Source organism: Microtus ochrogaster, chromosome 7, assembly GCF_000317375.1.
Source record: "Microtus ochrogaster isolate Prairie Vole_2 chromosome 7, MicOch1.0, whole genome shotgun sequence".
Taxonomy (NCBI): domain Eukaryota; kingdom Metazoa; phylum Chordata; class Mammalia; order Rodentia; family Cricetidae; genus Microtus; species Microtus ochrogaster.
Window position 1 is genome coordinate 57,069,641 of NC_022014.1, and position 18,081 is coordinate 57,087,721.

At 49.0% G+C, this 18,081-nt stretch overlaps 1 protein-coding gene across 1 annotated transcript in view; it reads left to right on the plus strand.

Annotated features, from left to right (window-relative positions):
- Slit3 (slit guidance ligand 3) overlaps window positions 1-17,572 on the plus strand; it is a 597,086-nt gene extending 579,514 nt beyond the window's left edge. Inside the window, exons 32-36 of the mRNA XM_013347495.2 lie at window positions 564-694; window positions 8,634-8,788; window positions 10,716-11,001; window positions 13,650-13,858; window positions 16,978-17,572. Of these exons, the coding sequence (XP_013202949.2) occupies window positions 564-694; window positions 8,634-8,788; window positions 10,716-11,001; window positions 13,650-13,858; window positions 16,978-17,213 (1,017 nt within the window). The 3' untranslated portion in view covers window positions 17,214-17,572. The remainder of the gene's footprint in view (window positions 1-563; window positions 695-8,633; window positions 8,789-10,715; window positions 11,002-13,649; window positions 13,859-16,977) is intronic.
- The last annotated feature ends 509 nt before the right edge of the window (window positions 17,573-18,081 follow it).

Below are 18,081 nucleotides of genomic sequence, written 5' to 3' on the forward strand. Positions count from 1 at the left end.
CTCCCAAGTGCTGGGATTAAAGGTGTGTGCCGCCACCACCTGGCTATTTGTGAACTTTTTATATACGTCTGTTGCACAGTTCTCCAGCATGAATTTGTAGATGATAAGGTTACATCACAATCTCAAAAGGTTGAGCGTGACCATAACCACTACATATACATTGCAGCTATTACCATAGCATTTTCCCTGGGTCTGGTATTGTCATGCATCTAGAGAGGGTGGAAATCACGTGGGAGGCGTGCATGGATTCAGTACAGATACCCTTTTATATAAGGGACTTGAGTTGAGCACCCTTGAGCGGTCAGTGACTTTGACGTCTTGGCACGTAGTCCATGGTCAATGTATACTTGTTGAAGCAGTTTGCTCAGCTAGCATAGGCAATATAAGCTTACCTCTCTCTCGCCTTCTGGAATAGACAGGCAAGATGGGGAAAGAGATATGGATCAGAATTCCAATCTGGTCTCGGCTCTGAGACAACCACCTGAAGAGGGTGCTGGGAGTTGGTCAGGAGAGGCTGGAACTGGGGTAGGTCCTAACTCACACACCCTGGTTGCTCTCCTCAGGTGGCCACTGACAAGGACAACGGCATCCTCCTTTACAAGGGAGACAATGACCCCTTGGCGCTGGAGCTGTACCAGGGCCATGTGAGGCTGGTGTATGACAGCCCGAGCGCCCCTCCAACCACCGTGTACAGGTAAAAGACGCCACGCCCAGCCCCAGGATGCGTTCCTCCAGAGTAGACCCCGGGTGACTCTGAGGCCGCTGTCCCACACAGATGCGCTCGCTGCTCACAGAGTGGCAGGTGGGAGGGAGAAACTGGCTGCTGGAGGCAGAAGCAGGACCGGAAGGCAGGCCAGTGTGCGGGATGACACCTCATTACCATAAGATAAATGGCCAGCTGGCTACTGTGCATGGAGCCAGGTGCTCCAATGGAGATGAGGCTGCTTAATGAGGTGCCCTTTTCAAAATGTCATCCTAATCTTTTATTAGTTTAAGAAAGAAAGCAGGGCGATTAGCATGCAATTCAAGAAGGGGAAATTCAGGAGCACCCAGGGAACGGGGCTGTGTTCAAGTGACTTTCAAACCATTCTGAAAGACAGTGTTTCCTAGACTTGAAATCTTTTTAACAGTCACCCTGTAGTTGGGCAGCTTCCTGTAACTGTAACAAAATACCAGAGATGATCAACTTATAAAGAGAGAAGGTTTCTCTTGGCTTTTAAGAGATTTCAGTCTGTGGTCATTTGGCTTCACCACTTCGACTCTCCCATCATGGCAGAAGCAGGTATTGGAGCAAACTGCTCACCTCCTGGCAGTTGAAACACACAGAGAGAAGAGGGGACCAAAGTCCCATGATTCCCTTCAGGCTGTGCCCCTCAATGAGCAGAGGACTTTTCACATAGGCCCTACTTCTTAAAGGTTCCACCACCTCCCAGGAGCACCACAGACTCTGGACCAAGCCTGCAACACACACACATACACCTTTGGAGGATGCCTTAGCTGCAGACTGCACCCCCTGTTTTCTGCATGGCTGCTGTGCGGTCACCCCGTGTGCCACCTTCAGCCCACACTCAGCCTCCTCATGCCCCTCGGCCATACCTAAGTGACATCTCACACAGACATGCCCATTCACCTTCATGTTTTTTGCCCTTTCGTGAAGAACAAAGTGAACAACGTCATCTGAAATAATTCTCCAGAATCAGAAGCTTGATGATATTCAAAAGCTTTCCCTTGTTAGATCTTAGATGGAGGGTAGTCAGTTCATAAGCTGTGTGCATTTTAGATGGAGGACAGTCAATTTATAAGCTGTGTGCAAGTAGCCCAAACTCTGAAGAACTACTTTTGGTTGCCATCACTGCAGGTAATGGACACTCAAACCTCTACCAAATACTGATTAGAATTGAAAGTTTGTAACATGTAGGAGCCTGCTTGTTGGGGTTTCTGCCCTGCCCAATACCCCACAGCCGGCAAGCCCCAAAGAAAATCACAGAGATCTCCATAAGTTATAAAACTAATTGGCCCATTAGCTCAGTCTTCTTATTAGCTCTTGTAGCTTATATTAACCCATTATTCTTATCTATGTTAGCCACATGGCTCGGTACCTTTCAGCGGGGTAGCTCACATCTTGCTTCTCCGTGGTCTGGGCTGAAATGTGAGAAATGGGCTTCCTCCTTCCTAGGATTCTCCTGTTCTCATTGCCCCGCCTCTACTTCCTGTCTGGTTGACCCACCTATACTTCCTGCCTGGCCAATCAGCATTTATTTAAAACATAATTGACAGAATGCAGACAATTATCCCGCACCAAAAGTTGGTTATATTTTATCATATTTTTAAATAACCACTAGACCTCTCAATGCCTGTCTGAATTACCCATGAGTCTCATAAAACCAACAGCAGAAAGAGCCTAACTTGGGATCCCTGTGCACAGAGGAGGCCATGCTCCCGGACTTAAGAGCTTTTCCAGTTAACTAAATATTTTCTTCAGCTGAAACTTTGCATTGAACTTAAGACTGTTAATACACAGAGGTGGAACTGCCCTGAGGAGCTGGGAGACGCCGGCTTCTGGTTCTCCTCCAGCACACCCAATTTGAAAACCCTTGTTATAGCCAGCATGGTGTGAGCTGGTCATGGTAGCAAGTGCCTTTAACTCCAGTGCTCCAGAGGCCAAAGAGCATGTGTGGGTCTCTGTGAGTTCAGGGGCAGTCTGGTCTACATACTGAGTTCCAGGACAGCCAGGGCTACCCTGCCTCAAAAAAATAAATAAATAAACAACAGTTTTGGTTGGAGGATATAGCTCAGTAGAAGGGTGGTTATCGAACACACAGACCCTGACTGAGTTCAGTCTCCTCTCTCCCTCTCTCTCTCTCTCTCTCTCTCTCTCTCTCTCTCTCTCTCTCACACACACACACACACACACACACACACACACACACACACTGTGGAGTCAGAGATGGAAGACAGAGAGCAATGGAAGAGGCAACAGTGACTCTCAAAGCAGAGTGTGGTCCCTGAGGTGGCAACACCTAGTGACCTGGTTAAAAACACAGAAATACTCATCTCCAATCCTTACCCCAGAAGTAATGGATATAAAATCTATGTTTAAGGAATCTTTCAGGTGGCTCTCAAGAATAAAAAAAAAAAACTTTTTTGTAACAAGAGCCTGCTATATCACCCCAGCTGGCCTGAAACTCACTGTGGAGACCAGACTAGCCTCAAATTCCCAGAGACCTGCCTGCCTCTGCCTCGGAGTGCTGGGATTAAAGGTGCACACCACATCCAGCTTGATGCAGCAATTTCAGAAGCAGAATTGAATGTGTAAAAAGTCCCTGGAGGAGCCATTTGAGTTGGATGGTGAAGGGAGAAAAGTTTATGTACAGAGAAGACAAGTAGGTGGACTGGCTTGGGACAGCGGCAAAAACAAGAGACAGTGGCAGGGGCACCAGCCAGAGCAGAAGACACACAGTGGAGGATGGAGCGAGACAAGACCAGCCTCAGAAAGTAGGACACAGCAGATACAGGGTCTCCTAACATCTTTGTTTCTGAAACTGGTGACCTTGGACCAAGTGGGAAAGAGAGAGAGTAGGGAGACAGGGCCAGTGGCAGCCTGACAAACCATGTGCCTGAGAGAAAGCGCTTGGTATCACTTAGAGGGAAAAGAAGTGGCCCTCCTCTCCTTCCCTGTCCGCCTTCCCATGGCACTGATGGGTGTTTCCTAGGGTGTTGGTAAGAGTGAAACAGTACTTGGCAGATGAGCTATGGTCTGAACTGTTCAGGACGGAAGGTTAAAGACAGGCCTCCAGAAGCAGCTGGGCTCCGGTGCAGAGTGAGGAGCCCTCTGGAAACACTGTGCCAAGCAGGAAAGCATTGCTGCCTCCGAAAGCTGCCACCAGGGAGTTGTATGCATTTATCAAGTCCACTAGGGAGATGGCATGCCCTTGGAAAGAACCAAATGATGGGCGTTCAAGCAGATGACTTGAATTTTCATGCCAACCCTGGTGACAGAGTGTCACTGTCCTGTTCATAATCATAAGGGACCGCAGGCTCTAGAAATCCCAAATTAAAAATGTTTTATGGCGCAGTTAATGTATAGTTATATGCATATCATCCACATAGTCTAAGGGCAATTTTAGAGAAGATACAATATTCTTAATAATATATGTTTAGATTAAAAACCTATATCACATGAGGTCATGTGTGAAATTTTCCGCTTTTGACATCTTGTTAGTGCTCAAGTTTTTCATGTTTTGGGAGTCTTTTGCTTTTTGTGTTTTAGATATAGGAATGCCCAACCTGTGGTATTATCTTTCACTCACTGTCTTGCTAAACACTTACCAGTTTTCAGGACCAAATGTAGGGGACGTGAGGTCAAATACCCCACACAGAGAAGAAGGCACACATGTTGACAGACAGTGGCTACACAGGCAGAATGTGACAGGCCTCTCTGGAGGCTCCCTCACATACTGTGGGGACACTTCTGAAGAAGGAGTAAATTATTCCTACTTGGAAGATAATCGAGGGCTCCCAGGGGAAGGAGCCTAACTTACCACTAAGAGGCGTTTGATGCCCTCTGTGAATGCCGTGCTGGCAGAGACGGTCGTTCACGACTGGTTCTCTGTGGAGTGACAGGAGCTGAGGGAGCAGCTCCTCAGGGGCATTGCAGTGACTTCTCGCCACCTGGAAGCTATGTCAGCCTTGAATAAAAGCCAAGAAACCAAACCAAAGCTGGCCTAGCAGAGGAATTGGCAGTCTACAAATTTCTGTCCCTAAGGTCCCCACGAACAAGCCTCAAGGAAATGTGAGCTGCCAGGGCCTCTGCAGACTTTCTGCTCCTGGAGCAGGTGGATTCTGGGGCCTCCCGTCTGCCCATCCCTGATTCGGCTCAGGTCCCTAGCAGTCATGAGACGTAAAGAAGTATGTCAGGATTCTACTGCAGGCCACAGGGCAAGCATGCAGCAAGCCCACCTAGGGCTTTCCTTCCCCAGAATAGGCCAGGCCTCTGGTATGGAGACCTGCCATAGTCTCTTGCCCACAGGGCCAGGGACCTGTGAGAAGGGGCAGCTAACTGGAACTCCCTTGGGCACTTGTGAGGAAAGGGCTGTAGATTACCAAGAGAAACCGAATATTCAGGTTTTGGGGGGGGGGGATGTCTTGTTTTTTGTTTTTTAAGGCCTGCCCTTCAAAACTCCACGCATGAGTCAGCTTTGCCAGTCAGAGCACACACCCCTCACAGGGTGCATGCAATCACCACCAACCCATTCACGGCCAGGGGCTTCGTCCCATTTGATTCTGAACCACTGGACAGCATCACTCCTGTTTGAGGGATGGGAAGAGCTTGGCCTTAGACACAAGCCAGGTTTCCATTAAATCCACCCTCCCGCTGTGGCGGCTGCAGGCTGCGGTATGAAGGTGCAGGAGTCAGTTGATAGAGAGGGGTCTGTAGACCCAGCTGCTTGCCTAAAGAAATCGCAAGCCTTTGTTCCTGCAGGGCTCTGCCGCCACCTATTGGTCACTCTTGGCATCCAGGAGAAACGGCCACCTGAGGATCTTTTTCCCACAGTCCCATAGCTGGAAGACAGGAACTTAAGTCCTGACTTCACTATTTCCACTTGTGGCACCTAGGCAATAGGTCTCCTGTTCCCGAATGAGGAAAGATGTGCCTGCCTGTGGTCTTGTTAGGGGCAAATGAAGGTTTTCAGCTTCTGTCCTTACCCATAGCCCACCCACTGCCGCTATTAAAAGCAAAAAGAGAGGCTCAAAAGCATTTGCTGCTCCTGCAGAAGACCCAGATTCAGCTCCCAGCGCCCAGATCATGCAGCTCACAACCACTTGTAACTCTGGTTCTAGGACAATTGTTCTCAACCTCTGGGTCACGACCCCTTTGGGGGAGTTGAACGGCCCTTTCACAGGGAACACCGAAGACCATCCTGCGTATCAGATATTTACACTACAATTCATAACAGTAGCAAAACGACAGTTGTGAAGTAGCAATGAAATAGTTTTATGGGGGTCACTGCATGAGGAACTGTATTAAAGGGTCACAGCATTAGGAAGGTTGAGGACCCTGCTCTAGGAGATCCAGCATCCTCTTCCAGCTTCTGAAAGCTCCAGGTATCCGTGGCACACACACACACATTCAAGTACTCACAAGTACACGTAAAATATAAGCACATCTTTAAGCATAGACAAGAACTCTGTGGGCCCCTCTGGCAATACCTGTAGCCATAGCAGCCCTAGACAGGCGCCCTCCAGTCAGCCTCCAGAAACCTCAGTACTGCTACCACTTGGGGTTGTGTGACCCCAGTGAACAATAAGGAAGACTTTCAGGTCCCTTGTCGCCCCCTGGAATCCCTAATGATCTCCCCAGGAGCCTGATCACAGGGTTTGCCTGTGCGCATGGCCACTTCTCTTGGAGCAAACAGAAGGCTGAGGTCTGGGTTTTGACTTTTACCCTCTTCTTGTTTTTGGTTTTTTGGGTTTGTTTTTGTTTTTTGTTTTTTTTTTTTTTTTTTTTTTGTTTTTTCGAGACAGGGTTTCTATGTGTTTTTGGATCCTGTCCTGGAACTAGCTCTTGTAGACCAGGCTGGCCTCGAACTCACAGAGATCCGCCTGCCTCTGCCTCCTGAGTGCTGGGATTAAAGGCGTGCGCCACCATCGCCCGGCTTACCCTCTTCTTATTATTGCTATTGTTGTTGTCATCATTATTGTTGGCGGTGGCTGCAGTATAGTAGCGCTCCCTGCTGATATTTTGATTGGAAGACCAGTGTTTACAACTTTGAAAAGATCTTGTGTGCATATGTGGTTGTGAGAGCAGGCAAGTGCCTGCCATGGTCAGCCTGTGGAGGTCAGAGGACAACCCGTGTGTCAGTCTTCACCCTCCACCTTGTGTGTTGCTGGGCATGCCAGGCCCAGTGCATCTGTGAACTTCGGGGGATTCTCCTGTCGTCAGCAGGCTGGAGACAGTGCTTGCGGGAGCTTGAGGGTAAGACAGGCTGCAGGTGTAAGTCTCTGCCACAAGCAGTGCTTCCCCCCACTCCCCCATCCCTGGCTGCATGCGCAGCTTTGTCTGCTTGCCCCGCACACCTTTTAAAAAAATATAGTAGGGGCTGGAGAGATAACTCAGTAGGCAAAGAGTTTGCTGTAACAGGGAAGACCCAAGTTCAGATCCTAGAATCCCCCGTGAAGCCAGACACAGTAGTGTACACCCGTCACTTCAGAGCTGCAGGGAGATTGAGGGGTGGGGACAGGAGAATCCCCCAGCAATGAGAGGATGGAGAATGGCTGTGTCTCTGGTCACACAGCCAACCTGTTCTCTGCCTCCCATTTCCCTCACTCTGTGAAATGCCACAGTCATTGACACTGTCCCTGCTGCCTGGAAAATCAGTGGGAATCCCAAGAAGGTTTCAAGGAGAGCAAGAATCTCCTGTCTGCCACCCACACGTGAACCATTGAGACCAATCTAGCAACTCTGCAGTGAGCCTGTTTTTCACATCTCCAGACTCCTGTCCCCTCCTCCTGTCCCCTCCCAGCCCCTGCTAAGGATGGAGTCCTGGAAGGAACAGAACTTTGGAATCAGAAGTTTTGCCCATAAACCCTCTCTCTGGCATGTATTAGCTGGATGGCCTCAGACAGGTCACTTAACCTCGCTAGGACTCGGTGTCGTTATTTGCAAAGTGGGTTATCTAGAACCCACGTCTCAGAATTATCAGATAATATAGGTGAGTGATACATGACCCATCGTAAGTCCCTGCTCTAACACATATTAGCTGGGGGAGGGGAGTAAACAGTTCCATTTCCCTAAACTTTCAGGTCTGTAGTTCTGGAACAAGGATAGACTCGCGTGGCATAACATGAGACCCTCTTTCCTCGGATGTGGCCTGCTCTAATCTGGTGGCTATACAACCGATTTAGGTAGAACAAAGACAAATTACCAGTATCTTAACCAAGAGAGAGTTTGTTTCATACATGCTAGGGGAAAAAAAATCACACCATGCTGGAATATTGTCTCCCAGATGTTTCCTAGAGCAACACTAACTTCTCAGTGACGTTGACTGAGGAAATGGGGCTTTTGAAGGGATTGCATCTTCAGTGAGCAAGTATCCAGGTGGTGTGCAGGCAGCACCAGCCTGAGGTGATGGGCTAGGGATAGCCTGGCCCCTCTGAAAAGACCAGAGCAGGACCTGAGGATCTACTGCGGTGCCACTAGGCTGGCTTGGTGTGGGTAGCAGAAACCTGCTATAAGGTTCAGATGGGGCACTGCTCATCTGAACACAGGAAGAGTTGGCATGAACGTTAACTGCTCACACAGGACTCTGTGCTTATGTGAAAAACCAGCCCGGTCCTCAGGAGACACACCCGAGGGATCTAGAGGTCAAGGGTCATGACATGCATCTCTTACCCATACATCGCTCAGAGAAAGAGTGGAAGTGGGGGCCAAATGCAAGTAATTGAAGAGCCTAGGCAAAAAGATCTTTTCTGGTTTTTTTTTTTTGATTTGTTTTGTTTCGTTTTTGTAACTTGCAGTTGTTTCCAAATGGAGACTAGAGCAGAATGCACGTGGTGCAAATCCAAACTGCAGCCCCGTGCCTGGCCGCGGAATGCACCTCACCTCTGGCTCTTTCCCTTTCTCTCCTGTGCAGTGTGGAGACGGTGAACGATGGTCAGTTTCACAGTGTGGAGCTGGTGATGCTAAACCAGACCTTAAACCTGGTGGTAGACAAAGGAGCCCCCAAGAGCCTGGGGAAGCTCCAGAAGCAGCCAGCAGTGGGTATCAACAGCCCCCTCTATCTTGGAGGTAACTCTCCCCGACCCTCCGTCACCACCTTGCCCCACCCTTCCCACCTTCCCAACTTCCTGCTTCTGCACTGACACCCAGAGCTGAGGCCAGCGGTCTCCCTAATGTCTTCTTGCCCCCTACTGCCAAGGTCAGTCAGAGGAGAATTCCTGGAGGAAGTGATTGCAAAACTGGTTGCTGAAAGGGTGGTCAGGTGCTCGCCCAGCCATGGGAACCGACTCTGAACAGATGCTGGCGAAGGGAAAAGGGTGGGGCCTCTGTGGGAACAGCAGGTGTGCAGGGAGGGGAAGAGGAGATGAAAGGGTGTCCCGGCTATGTTACAGTTTAAGCTTCAGGGCAGTACCTTTCTGGCCTGCCACCTCTTGGACATGAAAAGAAGCACCACCACACTGAGGTCAAGCTTGTACCAGGGCCAAAATGGCAAACCACCACAAGCTGCCTAGACTATAAATGAAGCCCCTAGGCTGGTGGGTCGTGAAGAATTATATGTAGAAAAGAAAAACTAACATCAGAGTGGGCGCAGGGGTTCAGACTGGGACACGGTAGAATGGTACTCTAATGCGAGTGAGTTACACCCTGGGTTGTACCTAAAGACACATATGTTCACACAGCCACTGAAGTGGTTTGGTCAAGGCTGAGTCCTAAGACTCGGGTGTCCCCCGCCATGGGCTAGCCTGGACCCAGGGACTTGCACTTTGAAAAGGCCATCCAGATGCAGGGGACACAGAGTACTCCTGGCCCAGACCCATCTCAGGACACAGATTCTCCACAAGGAAGGCCCTCCCTTGCACTGCTCCGCTGTGGCCACAACAAAACTGGGCACTTTCAGGGCTGGGGAGATGGCTCAGTGGTTGGAAGCATTGCCTGCTCTTCCAAAGGTCCTGGGTTCGGTTCCCGGCAGCCACGTGGTGGCTCACAACCATCTGTAATGAGGTCTAGTGCCCTCTTCTGGCCTGCAGGCATACATGTAGACAGAATATTGTATACAGAATAAATAAATAATTAAAAAAAACTGGGCACTTTCCCCAGCCAACATGGGGCCTAGATAAGAATTAGCATGGAAGGGGGAGAGTAAAAGCTTTATTTTATTTTATTTTATTTTATTTTATTTTATTTTATTTTTGAGACAGGGTCTCACGTAGCCCAGGCTAGCCTCAAACTTCATCTGTAACCAAGGATAACCTTGAACTTCTAATACACCTGCCTCTACCTACTGAGTGCTGGGATTCCAGGCATGTGCTGTCATGCCCAGTATATGCAGTGCTGGGGATCGAACCCGGGACTATATGTACACTTAGCATTCACAGCAGCTAAACCATAGGCCCAATAGTAAGAGGAGAGGGAAAACACAGACCAGATGTCGCCAAAACCAGAGTCACGCCTTTACCGGTAGTCTGACTCAAAGGGGAGCAAATAGCCTGGAAACCTTGAACCCTGGAACTTCCCTGATGCATGCTGCTCCCCCACCCAGATCTTCTCTTCCGAAATGCAGCTCCTTTTCTGTGGGCTTTCAAACAAGAACGAGAGTAAGGGGCACCTCGACCCGGTGGGGACAGCAGGGTGGCCAAGTGTTCCCACCCGCGGCACACCTAACGGATGGGCCTCAGTTAAGCCAATGGGACTGTGTGGCAGTTGGGGATAGGTCCTCTCATTTCTCCTTTGAAATTTCACAACACAGACTTCCGGGGGACTTTTTCTTCCTGAGATTAAATACTGGTGATAAGTTGAGTTTTAACAACACTGGAGCAAGAACTCGTCCCTGTGAGAAGGCCAGGTCTCTGACCTGTTAGCTCAGTTTGAACAGCAAAGGCCCAGAGCTGTGAACGCTAACTGTGAGCGTGTGCTGTGTGTGTTCTCACCCTGAAGGCTAGGGGAGTGGGGGTAGGCCAAGGGTGTGTCTTCAGCCTGTCCCCATTTCCTCCCACAGGCATCCCCACCTCCACGGGCCTCTCAGCCTTGCGCCAGGGTGCAGACAGGCCGCTGGGCGGCTTCCACGGCTGTATCCACGAAGTGCGCATCAACAACGAACTGCAGGATTTCAAGGCCCTCCCACCTCAGTCCCTTGGGGTCTCTCCCGGCTGCAAGTCCTGCACTGTGTGTCGACATGGCCTGTGTCGCTCTGTGGAGAAGGACAATGTCGTGTGTGAGTGCCACCCAGGATGGACCGGTCCGCTGTGTGATCAGGAAGCGCGTGACCCCTGCCTTGGTCACAGGTGAGTGTCCTAAGAGCGCTAGGTTCTCAGCTCACAAGCTGCCCTGCCCACGTGGAAGGACTGAGCACTGATGGATGCTGGGGGAATTGTGGTCCTACTGTGGACAGCACAACTGCTTAAAATGCCAGGAAGCAAGGCTCCTACATCCAAGCGGCAGGCCCGGCTTCAAAGCATTAGCATGAGGGGGACTTTCTCAATATATCTGTCTCTACCAGGCAGCCCTTAGGACCTGCAAAAGCACTGTTAGACTCCACACTGCCTGGTGTGATCAGAAAAGCCTCTCTGAGCCGGGCGGTGGTGGCGCACACCTTTAATCCCAGCACTCGGGAGGCAGAGGCAAGCGGATCTCTGTGAGTTCGAGACCAGCCTGGTCTACAGAGCTAGTTCCAGGACAGGCTCCAAAGCCACAGAGAAACCCTCGAAAAACCAAAAAAAAAAAAAGAAAGAAAAAGAAAAGCCTCTCTGAAGGTACATAAAGCCCCAAACACAGCACAGCAAATAGGAGACGGACGGATTCCAGTTCCTGAGTCTGCATAACAGGGCACATCTGAATCATGTTTAATGGTTCAGCCCTTCATTATTCATTCATGTGTTTATTGAGGGCCTACAACGTGCAGGGCCTTGTACTCAGTGCAAGAGACCCCTGTATTCTAGAAACTGCCATTGACAAGATATAAGACCAGGCTTGAGAATAGTAATTTGGCTGGCTGGACAAGTTGAGAAATAATAGTCTTGATCAAGAAGGAAAGAGTACTATAGAGGCCTAAACTTCCCATTATTCGTGATGTGTGCACCTGGCCCTGGAATTAGCATGAATCCTGACCTGAACGTCATCAGTAGACTCAGCAATGTATCATGATTGGAAATGCAGGCATTGAGAGCTGGAGAGGCGGCTTGCCTCCCTGCCTAATGACCTAAGTTCAGTCCCCAGGACCCACACAGCAGAAGGCAAGATCCAACTCCCACGAGCTGTCTCCAACTGACCTCCACGACCATGTGGCATGTGCATACAGATAGAAATAAACAGACGAATAAGTCAAAGCAATATCTTAAAAAGAAAGAGCTGGGAGCTCGAGAGATGGCTCCATGGTTCTTCCCAAGAACCCAAGTTCAGTTTCCAGAACCCCATGTGACAGTTCACAGCCATCTGTAACTCCTTTTCTAGGGGAATCCCACACTGTTTTCTGACCTTTGTGGGCGCTAGGCACACACATGGCACACATATATGCATGCAGGCAAAATATCCACATACATAAAAATAAATAAATCTTCTTAAATTTTCAAAGAAAAAAAAAGAGATGGCTTAGTGGTTAAGAGCACTTGCCCCAGGCACCTACATGGTGACTCACAACCATCTGTAACTCCAGTTCCAGAAGATTCAATGTCCTCTTCTGGTGTCCACAGGCACCAGGCTCATACATGGTGTACATACAGATGTGCAGGCAAAACTATCATATACATAAAATAAATAACTCAGAAAATTTAATTACAAAATGCAGACTCTACCATTCATCCATCCTTCTCTCTGGGAGATGGACAGCAGGCTAGTTCATGGGAGGGGCTGTCACGGAGTGGGGAGTGATGGGCTCCACAAAGTACATGGTACACGGTGCGTACCATCTGCTAACACGTTAAGTGTCTCCTGTCCAAAATGCCTGACACTAGAAATGTTTCACGTTTGGGGTATCTTTTCCCATTTTGAATTATGCACATCTACCTCTGAGATATTTGGGGGATGAGAACCAAGTGCATATACAGAGTTCATTTCTATTTCATAGACCCCCTCGTGCACAAGGCCTAATAGTTCTGTATGATTTGTTCAATACGTCTGTGTTTTATCAACAGCCTTTGATGGAGGTCAGGTGTAGGATTTTCCCCCTGGACTCCATGCTGATGGTTAAAATGTTTTAGATTTGGGGACATTCTGAGTGAGGGTTGTTCAACCTCTAGTAGTAGAAATGGTCGTAAGAGCATTTGCTCTTTAAATGGAGGGAGGATTAGAATATTGATCGAGACCAACAAAATGACTCAGTAGGTAGAGGAGCTTGCTGTGAAGCCTAACAACCTGAGTTCAAGCCCCAGGACCCACATTGTAGAAGAGAACCTACTGTAACAAGTTGTTCTCTGACCTCTAGATGTGTGCCCATATGCCCACATGTGCACTGGAGATTGCATGCATACACACAATCAATAACATGCAATGTTTAAAATTGTCTTTGCCATATACAGTGACGCATGTCTTTAATCCCAGCACTTGGGAGGCAAAAACAGGCAGATCTCTGTGAATTTGAGACCAGCCTGGCATACACAATGAGATCCTGTTTCAAAAAACACAAAAATAATTATTTCTTAGTGTCAACGGAAAGCTTGAAGTCTGTTGGGTAATGAACTGACACAGATGACTTTGATGTCTCTGTGGGAAACAGCAAGTAGATAGACGTCTGTCTGCTCAGAGCTGGTGGTGGATATTCGCTAGGGCACATGGGCTTCCAGTTACATGGGATTTGCATGAAAAGAGATGCTTAGATGCTGGACTGAAGGAAGACCATACCCAGCACAAGGTCCCACAGCTCTGTCCTCTGGGTGGAAGGACAGAGGAAGCCACTAGCAACATTAACTCTGGTCTCGGCCTCTCCTTCTGCCCCCAGCTGCAACCATGGGAAATGTGTGGCAACTGGCAACACATACATGTGCCAGTGTGCAGAGGGCTACGGGGGAGCCTTGTGTGACCACAAGAACGACTCTGCCAACGCCTGCTCAGCCTTCAAGTGCCACAATGGGCAATGCCACATCTCAGATCGAGGGGAGCCCTACTGCCTGTGCCAGCCTGGCTTCAGTGGCAACCACTGTGAGCAAGGTGAGTCTGCTGTTCTTGTGGGATGGAGGGCGTGCAAAACAAACAGGGGTCGAAGGAGCTGATTTTTCTCCAGAATGGACCATCAGATAGCGAGGAGGAAGCCGTGCGTGGTGGCTTAAGTGACCGACCCAGAGAAATAACTGTACTGTCATTTCCAGGTCATTAAATCAGTTATATTGCCAAGGTACATTCATTAAAGAAGGGTACTGCATAGAAGATGTAGCAGGTGACGGGGTCATTATGGACACTGACTGACTGTCCTGCTACCTTGCAGGGTTTCTCGGAAGGACATACACCATGTAGAGTGGTACCTAGGGATGTGCTCAGAGCTGAAATATATGACTTATCTTTGTGAAACATCTAAGTAGGATTTTTTTAAGATTTATTTTTATTATTTCTCTGTGTGTGTGTGTGTGTGTGTGTGTGTGTGTGTGTGTGTGTGTGTGTGGTGTGTGTGTGAATGAATGTATGTCATGTGTGTGCATTTCCCATAGAGGACAGAAGAGGGCATCAGATCCCCTGGAACTGGACTTGCAAGTGGTTGTGGTCCACCTGGGTGCTAGGAACTGAGCTTGAGTTCTCAATCCTCTAGAAGAGCTGTAAGCACTCTGAACTGCTGAACCATCTTTATGGCCCTAAGTTAGGACTCTTAAAAGTCAGAAGCAACACTGTTGTCATGAAATAAAATTCTGTGTATCCTTGAGCCGGACAGTTCTCTCTGGGTCATAATTCCCCACCCAAAACAACGGTACTCATTTATTGTAAACACTAAGTAATATTGTGGTGGATGAGAATTCAACGTTGATTCTTGAGTGAGATCCCTGAAGTGGCTAACAAGCCACCTAGAGTGGCCAGCACAAGCAAAATGGCCCAATGAGAAATATCAACAACGTTTTTCCTATACTGTCTAATGGAGAATGCCTGAGTACGGGGCGGGGGGAGCACCCTCATGCTACCCCATCTCCTTGATTGGCACTGACTCGGAGCTAAGAGAGAGTTTGACGTCACAGGCAGAAGTAGACACAGAGAGAGAGAGAGAGGCACACAGAGAGAGACAGAGAGAAGAGAAGGGAAAGAAAAAAGGAAAGACATGGGGGAGGAAAGACATGGGGGAGGGAGGAGAAAGAAGGGAAGAAGTCTTCAATCAAAATTCCAAGACCCCTTGGGGCTGGAGAGATGGCTCAGTGGTTAAGAGCACTTGCCTGCTCTTCCAAAGGTCCTGAGTTCAATTCCCAGCAACCGCATGGTGGCTCACAACCATCTGTAATGGGGTCTGGTGCCCTCTTCTGGCCTGCAGGCATACACACAGACAGAATATTGTATACATAATAAATAAATAACTATTTAAAAAAATTCCAAGACCCCATGAGCTTGCTAATGCTTTCTACCATACGTTTAAAGAAGCATGATACAGTTCTTCACAAACCAGTTCAGAAAACTGAAGAGCACAGCGTACCTCCCACTCATTCTGCAGAATTCACATTACCCTTACACCCAGACAGAGAAACGTGTGTGGGAGAAGAGGGGACAAGAGAAGGGAAGGAGGTGGGGTTGGGAAAAACCAAACACCTAGGAGGGGTCAATGTCCCTGACAAACCCAGAAGCCAAAGTCCTTGGCTTGAAGCTATTACTTTGGGGCTTCTCTTCCACATAATCACTGGCACACTCGCGTTCTCTCCGCCACCAACTTCCAAGCCACACCCCGTCATTCAGGGACTCTAGCGTCTCACATCTACATAGGCACCATTAAACCTGTTCGTGTTTTAAATGTGAAGTAATTTTCACCTCCGGCCCACGTCAGGATGGCATACGCACCGCTCATATCCCCTTCACCCCATTGTTAGTGTTGCCATACCTGTGCACGCTCCCACGTTCCACACCCACGCATGCCCATACGCCACACACACGCATGCTCATACGCCACACACACGCATGCTCATACGCCACACGCACGCATGCCCATACGCCACACACATGCATGCTCACCCACACGCCCTTCGTCTCTCTGCTCCTTCAGAATCCTTTAAAGCCCTTCCCAGTTTGAAAGAGCTTTTGAAGGTGAATTCTACGCCTGTGCGTCGAATTGAAATACGTAACCCTTTAAAAAGCTCCGATACTTTTTCTTCAGTCGCCTCTATGGCTCACAAAGGGATCGTTGAGGAGGCTGGGTATATGTGCCGTGGTTCTCCAGGCAGATAGTCTGTAAAGCTGAGGCGCGGGATGACAAGGGATGACGCTACGACTCTGCTTTCATTCCCCAGATGTTCTGTCAGTGTTGGGAGGAAGTAAGGGCTGGAGGTGAAGAACATGGTCAGAGGCGAACATCCCAGCACACCCGGGGGTCCTCTTTACTGCTCTCCTGTGGTTTCTAGGACTTCCAGAAACATCCTGAAGGGCCATTAACTCATTAGCATCTTTTCCAGATCTCATCTGTGTGGTCACTTCCCCAAAAGCCTCCCGGCCCCTGGACCAAGTCAACTGCCTTTCACGTGCTCTTATAGAAACAAGCCCCTTAATAGTTTCCCTCTGCCTTGGTTTCTCATTACAAATAGATCCATTTTGGGGTCAACAGATTTGGAGTCCAGGCTCTAGATCAAGGGAGACGGACTAAGGGAGTGGTAGGGTCAGTCTGGGACCAGTTGGAGCTCTGATGCCCCATCCAGAGCTCTTGGCATGCTGCCCACCCTGGCAACATGGGGAACAGGCTAGCCTCCACAGACCTCTTAGTTTCAAAGAAGCCAGCAACCCAGATTCTTAAGTGAATCCAGATGTTTTCAATTTTAGTATCTAAGCATCTGCCTAGTAACCAGTTGCTAGTTCCTTGGAGGATGGAGGGGACCAAGTTCACTCCTGTCACTAGACTATCTTTAGGGAATAATTGTCCTTGTGTAGAGCCTGGCGCAGTAAAAGTTCTTCATTATAGGAGGGACAGATGGACGGAAGGATGGAAGGAAGGGTGGGTAAGTAGGTGGGTGCGGGGGGGGGGGGGACGAGCAAGTGAGTAAGTATGTGCAGCTTCCGATCACGTATCCCCTGATAGCCAATCAGGGAGCCACCCCATGGTCATGCCAGACCCCTTCACCATCCGTGCCCTAACGTTACTTCTCTGCCCTCTTCAGAGAATCCATGTTTGGGGGAGATAGTCCGTGAAGCCATCCGCCGTCAGAAAGATTACGCCTCTTGTGCCACAGCCTCCAAGGTGCCCATCATGGAATGCCGTGGCGGGTGCGGGAGCCAATGCTGCCAGCCAATCCGCAGCAAGCGGCGGAAATACGTCTTCCAGTGCACCGACGGCTCCTCATTCGTGGAAGAGGTGGAGAGACACTTGGAATGTGGCTGTCGCGCATGTTCCTGAGCCCCCTGCCACCTACTCACCCATCACCTCTCAGACTCCAGCTCACTGGGCTGGGGACAGCCACACGGAACCTCCTTGAGATTCGGGATGAAGGAAAGCAAGCTGGAGAGGAAGAGGCAAAAGAGAGAATATTAAGTATATTGTAAAATAAACAAAAAATAGAACTTATTTTTATTATGGAAAGTGAATATTTTCATCTTTTATTATATAAATATATCACACGGTCTGAGTATATGTACTATATAGTGTGTTATTTTTACCGAGTTTTGTTTTGTGTTGTGTATTTGTTGTGTTTTATAAACAGCTGTTTAAAATTTTAAGACAAAATAAGACTAATAAAAATGTTTTAAACAAAAGGATAAGAATAGAGAAACGGTAGCCTGTCTGAGGCAGGAAGAGGGAATTTTACGTGTACGTAGCTCTTTCAAGTCAGCAAAACCGAGAGCCCTTTCCTGAGCTGGTGAGGAAGGAGAAAAGGGAAAATGGGTTTTGTTTCTCTGTTGGCTTCACTCCTCTTTTTCCCTCTTCCTTGCAAGTAGCAAGCTTCTCATAGTTCTGGCTTTCTAGGCCCAATGTGCTCATTGCTTCCAGATAAGCTGCTGGACCCTGAAAGTCTTACTCTGAGGTTCAGAGGAATTCCTGCCCCTTGCCCATCATCTGACCCAGGCCCCCGCTGGGTGTGAACCTGCAGGGACCCTGAGGGAGTTGACACTGACTTTGCTGAGCAAGCTGGGTCTGTTCTGCTGAATTTGCAAACAGCCACTTTTCCTGCTTGTCCTCTGAGATGAGGCAGGGAAGAGGGAACTATAGAGGGGCCCTGGGCCCCAGGCCTTGGCCCTCCCTCCCAAGTCTTCCTTCCAGCCAGTTT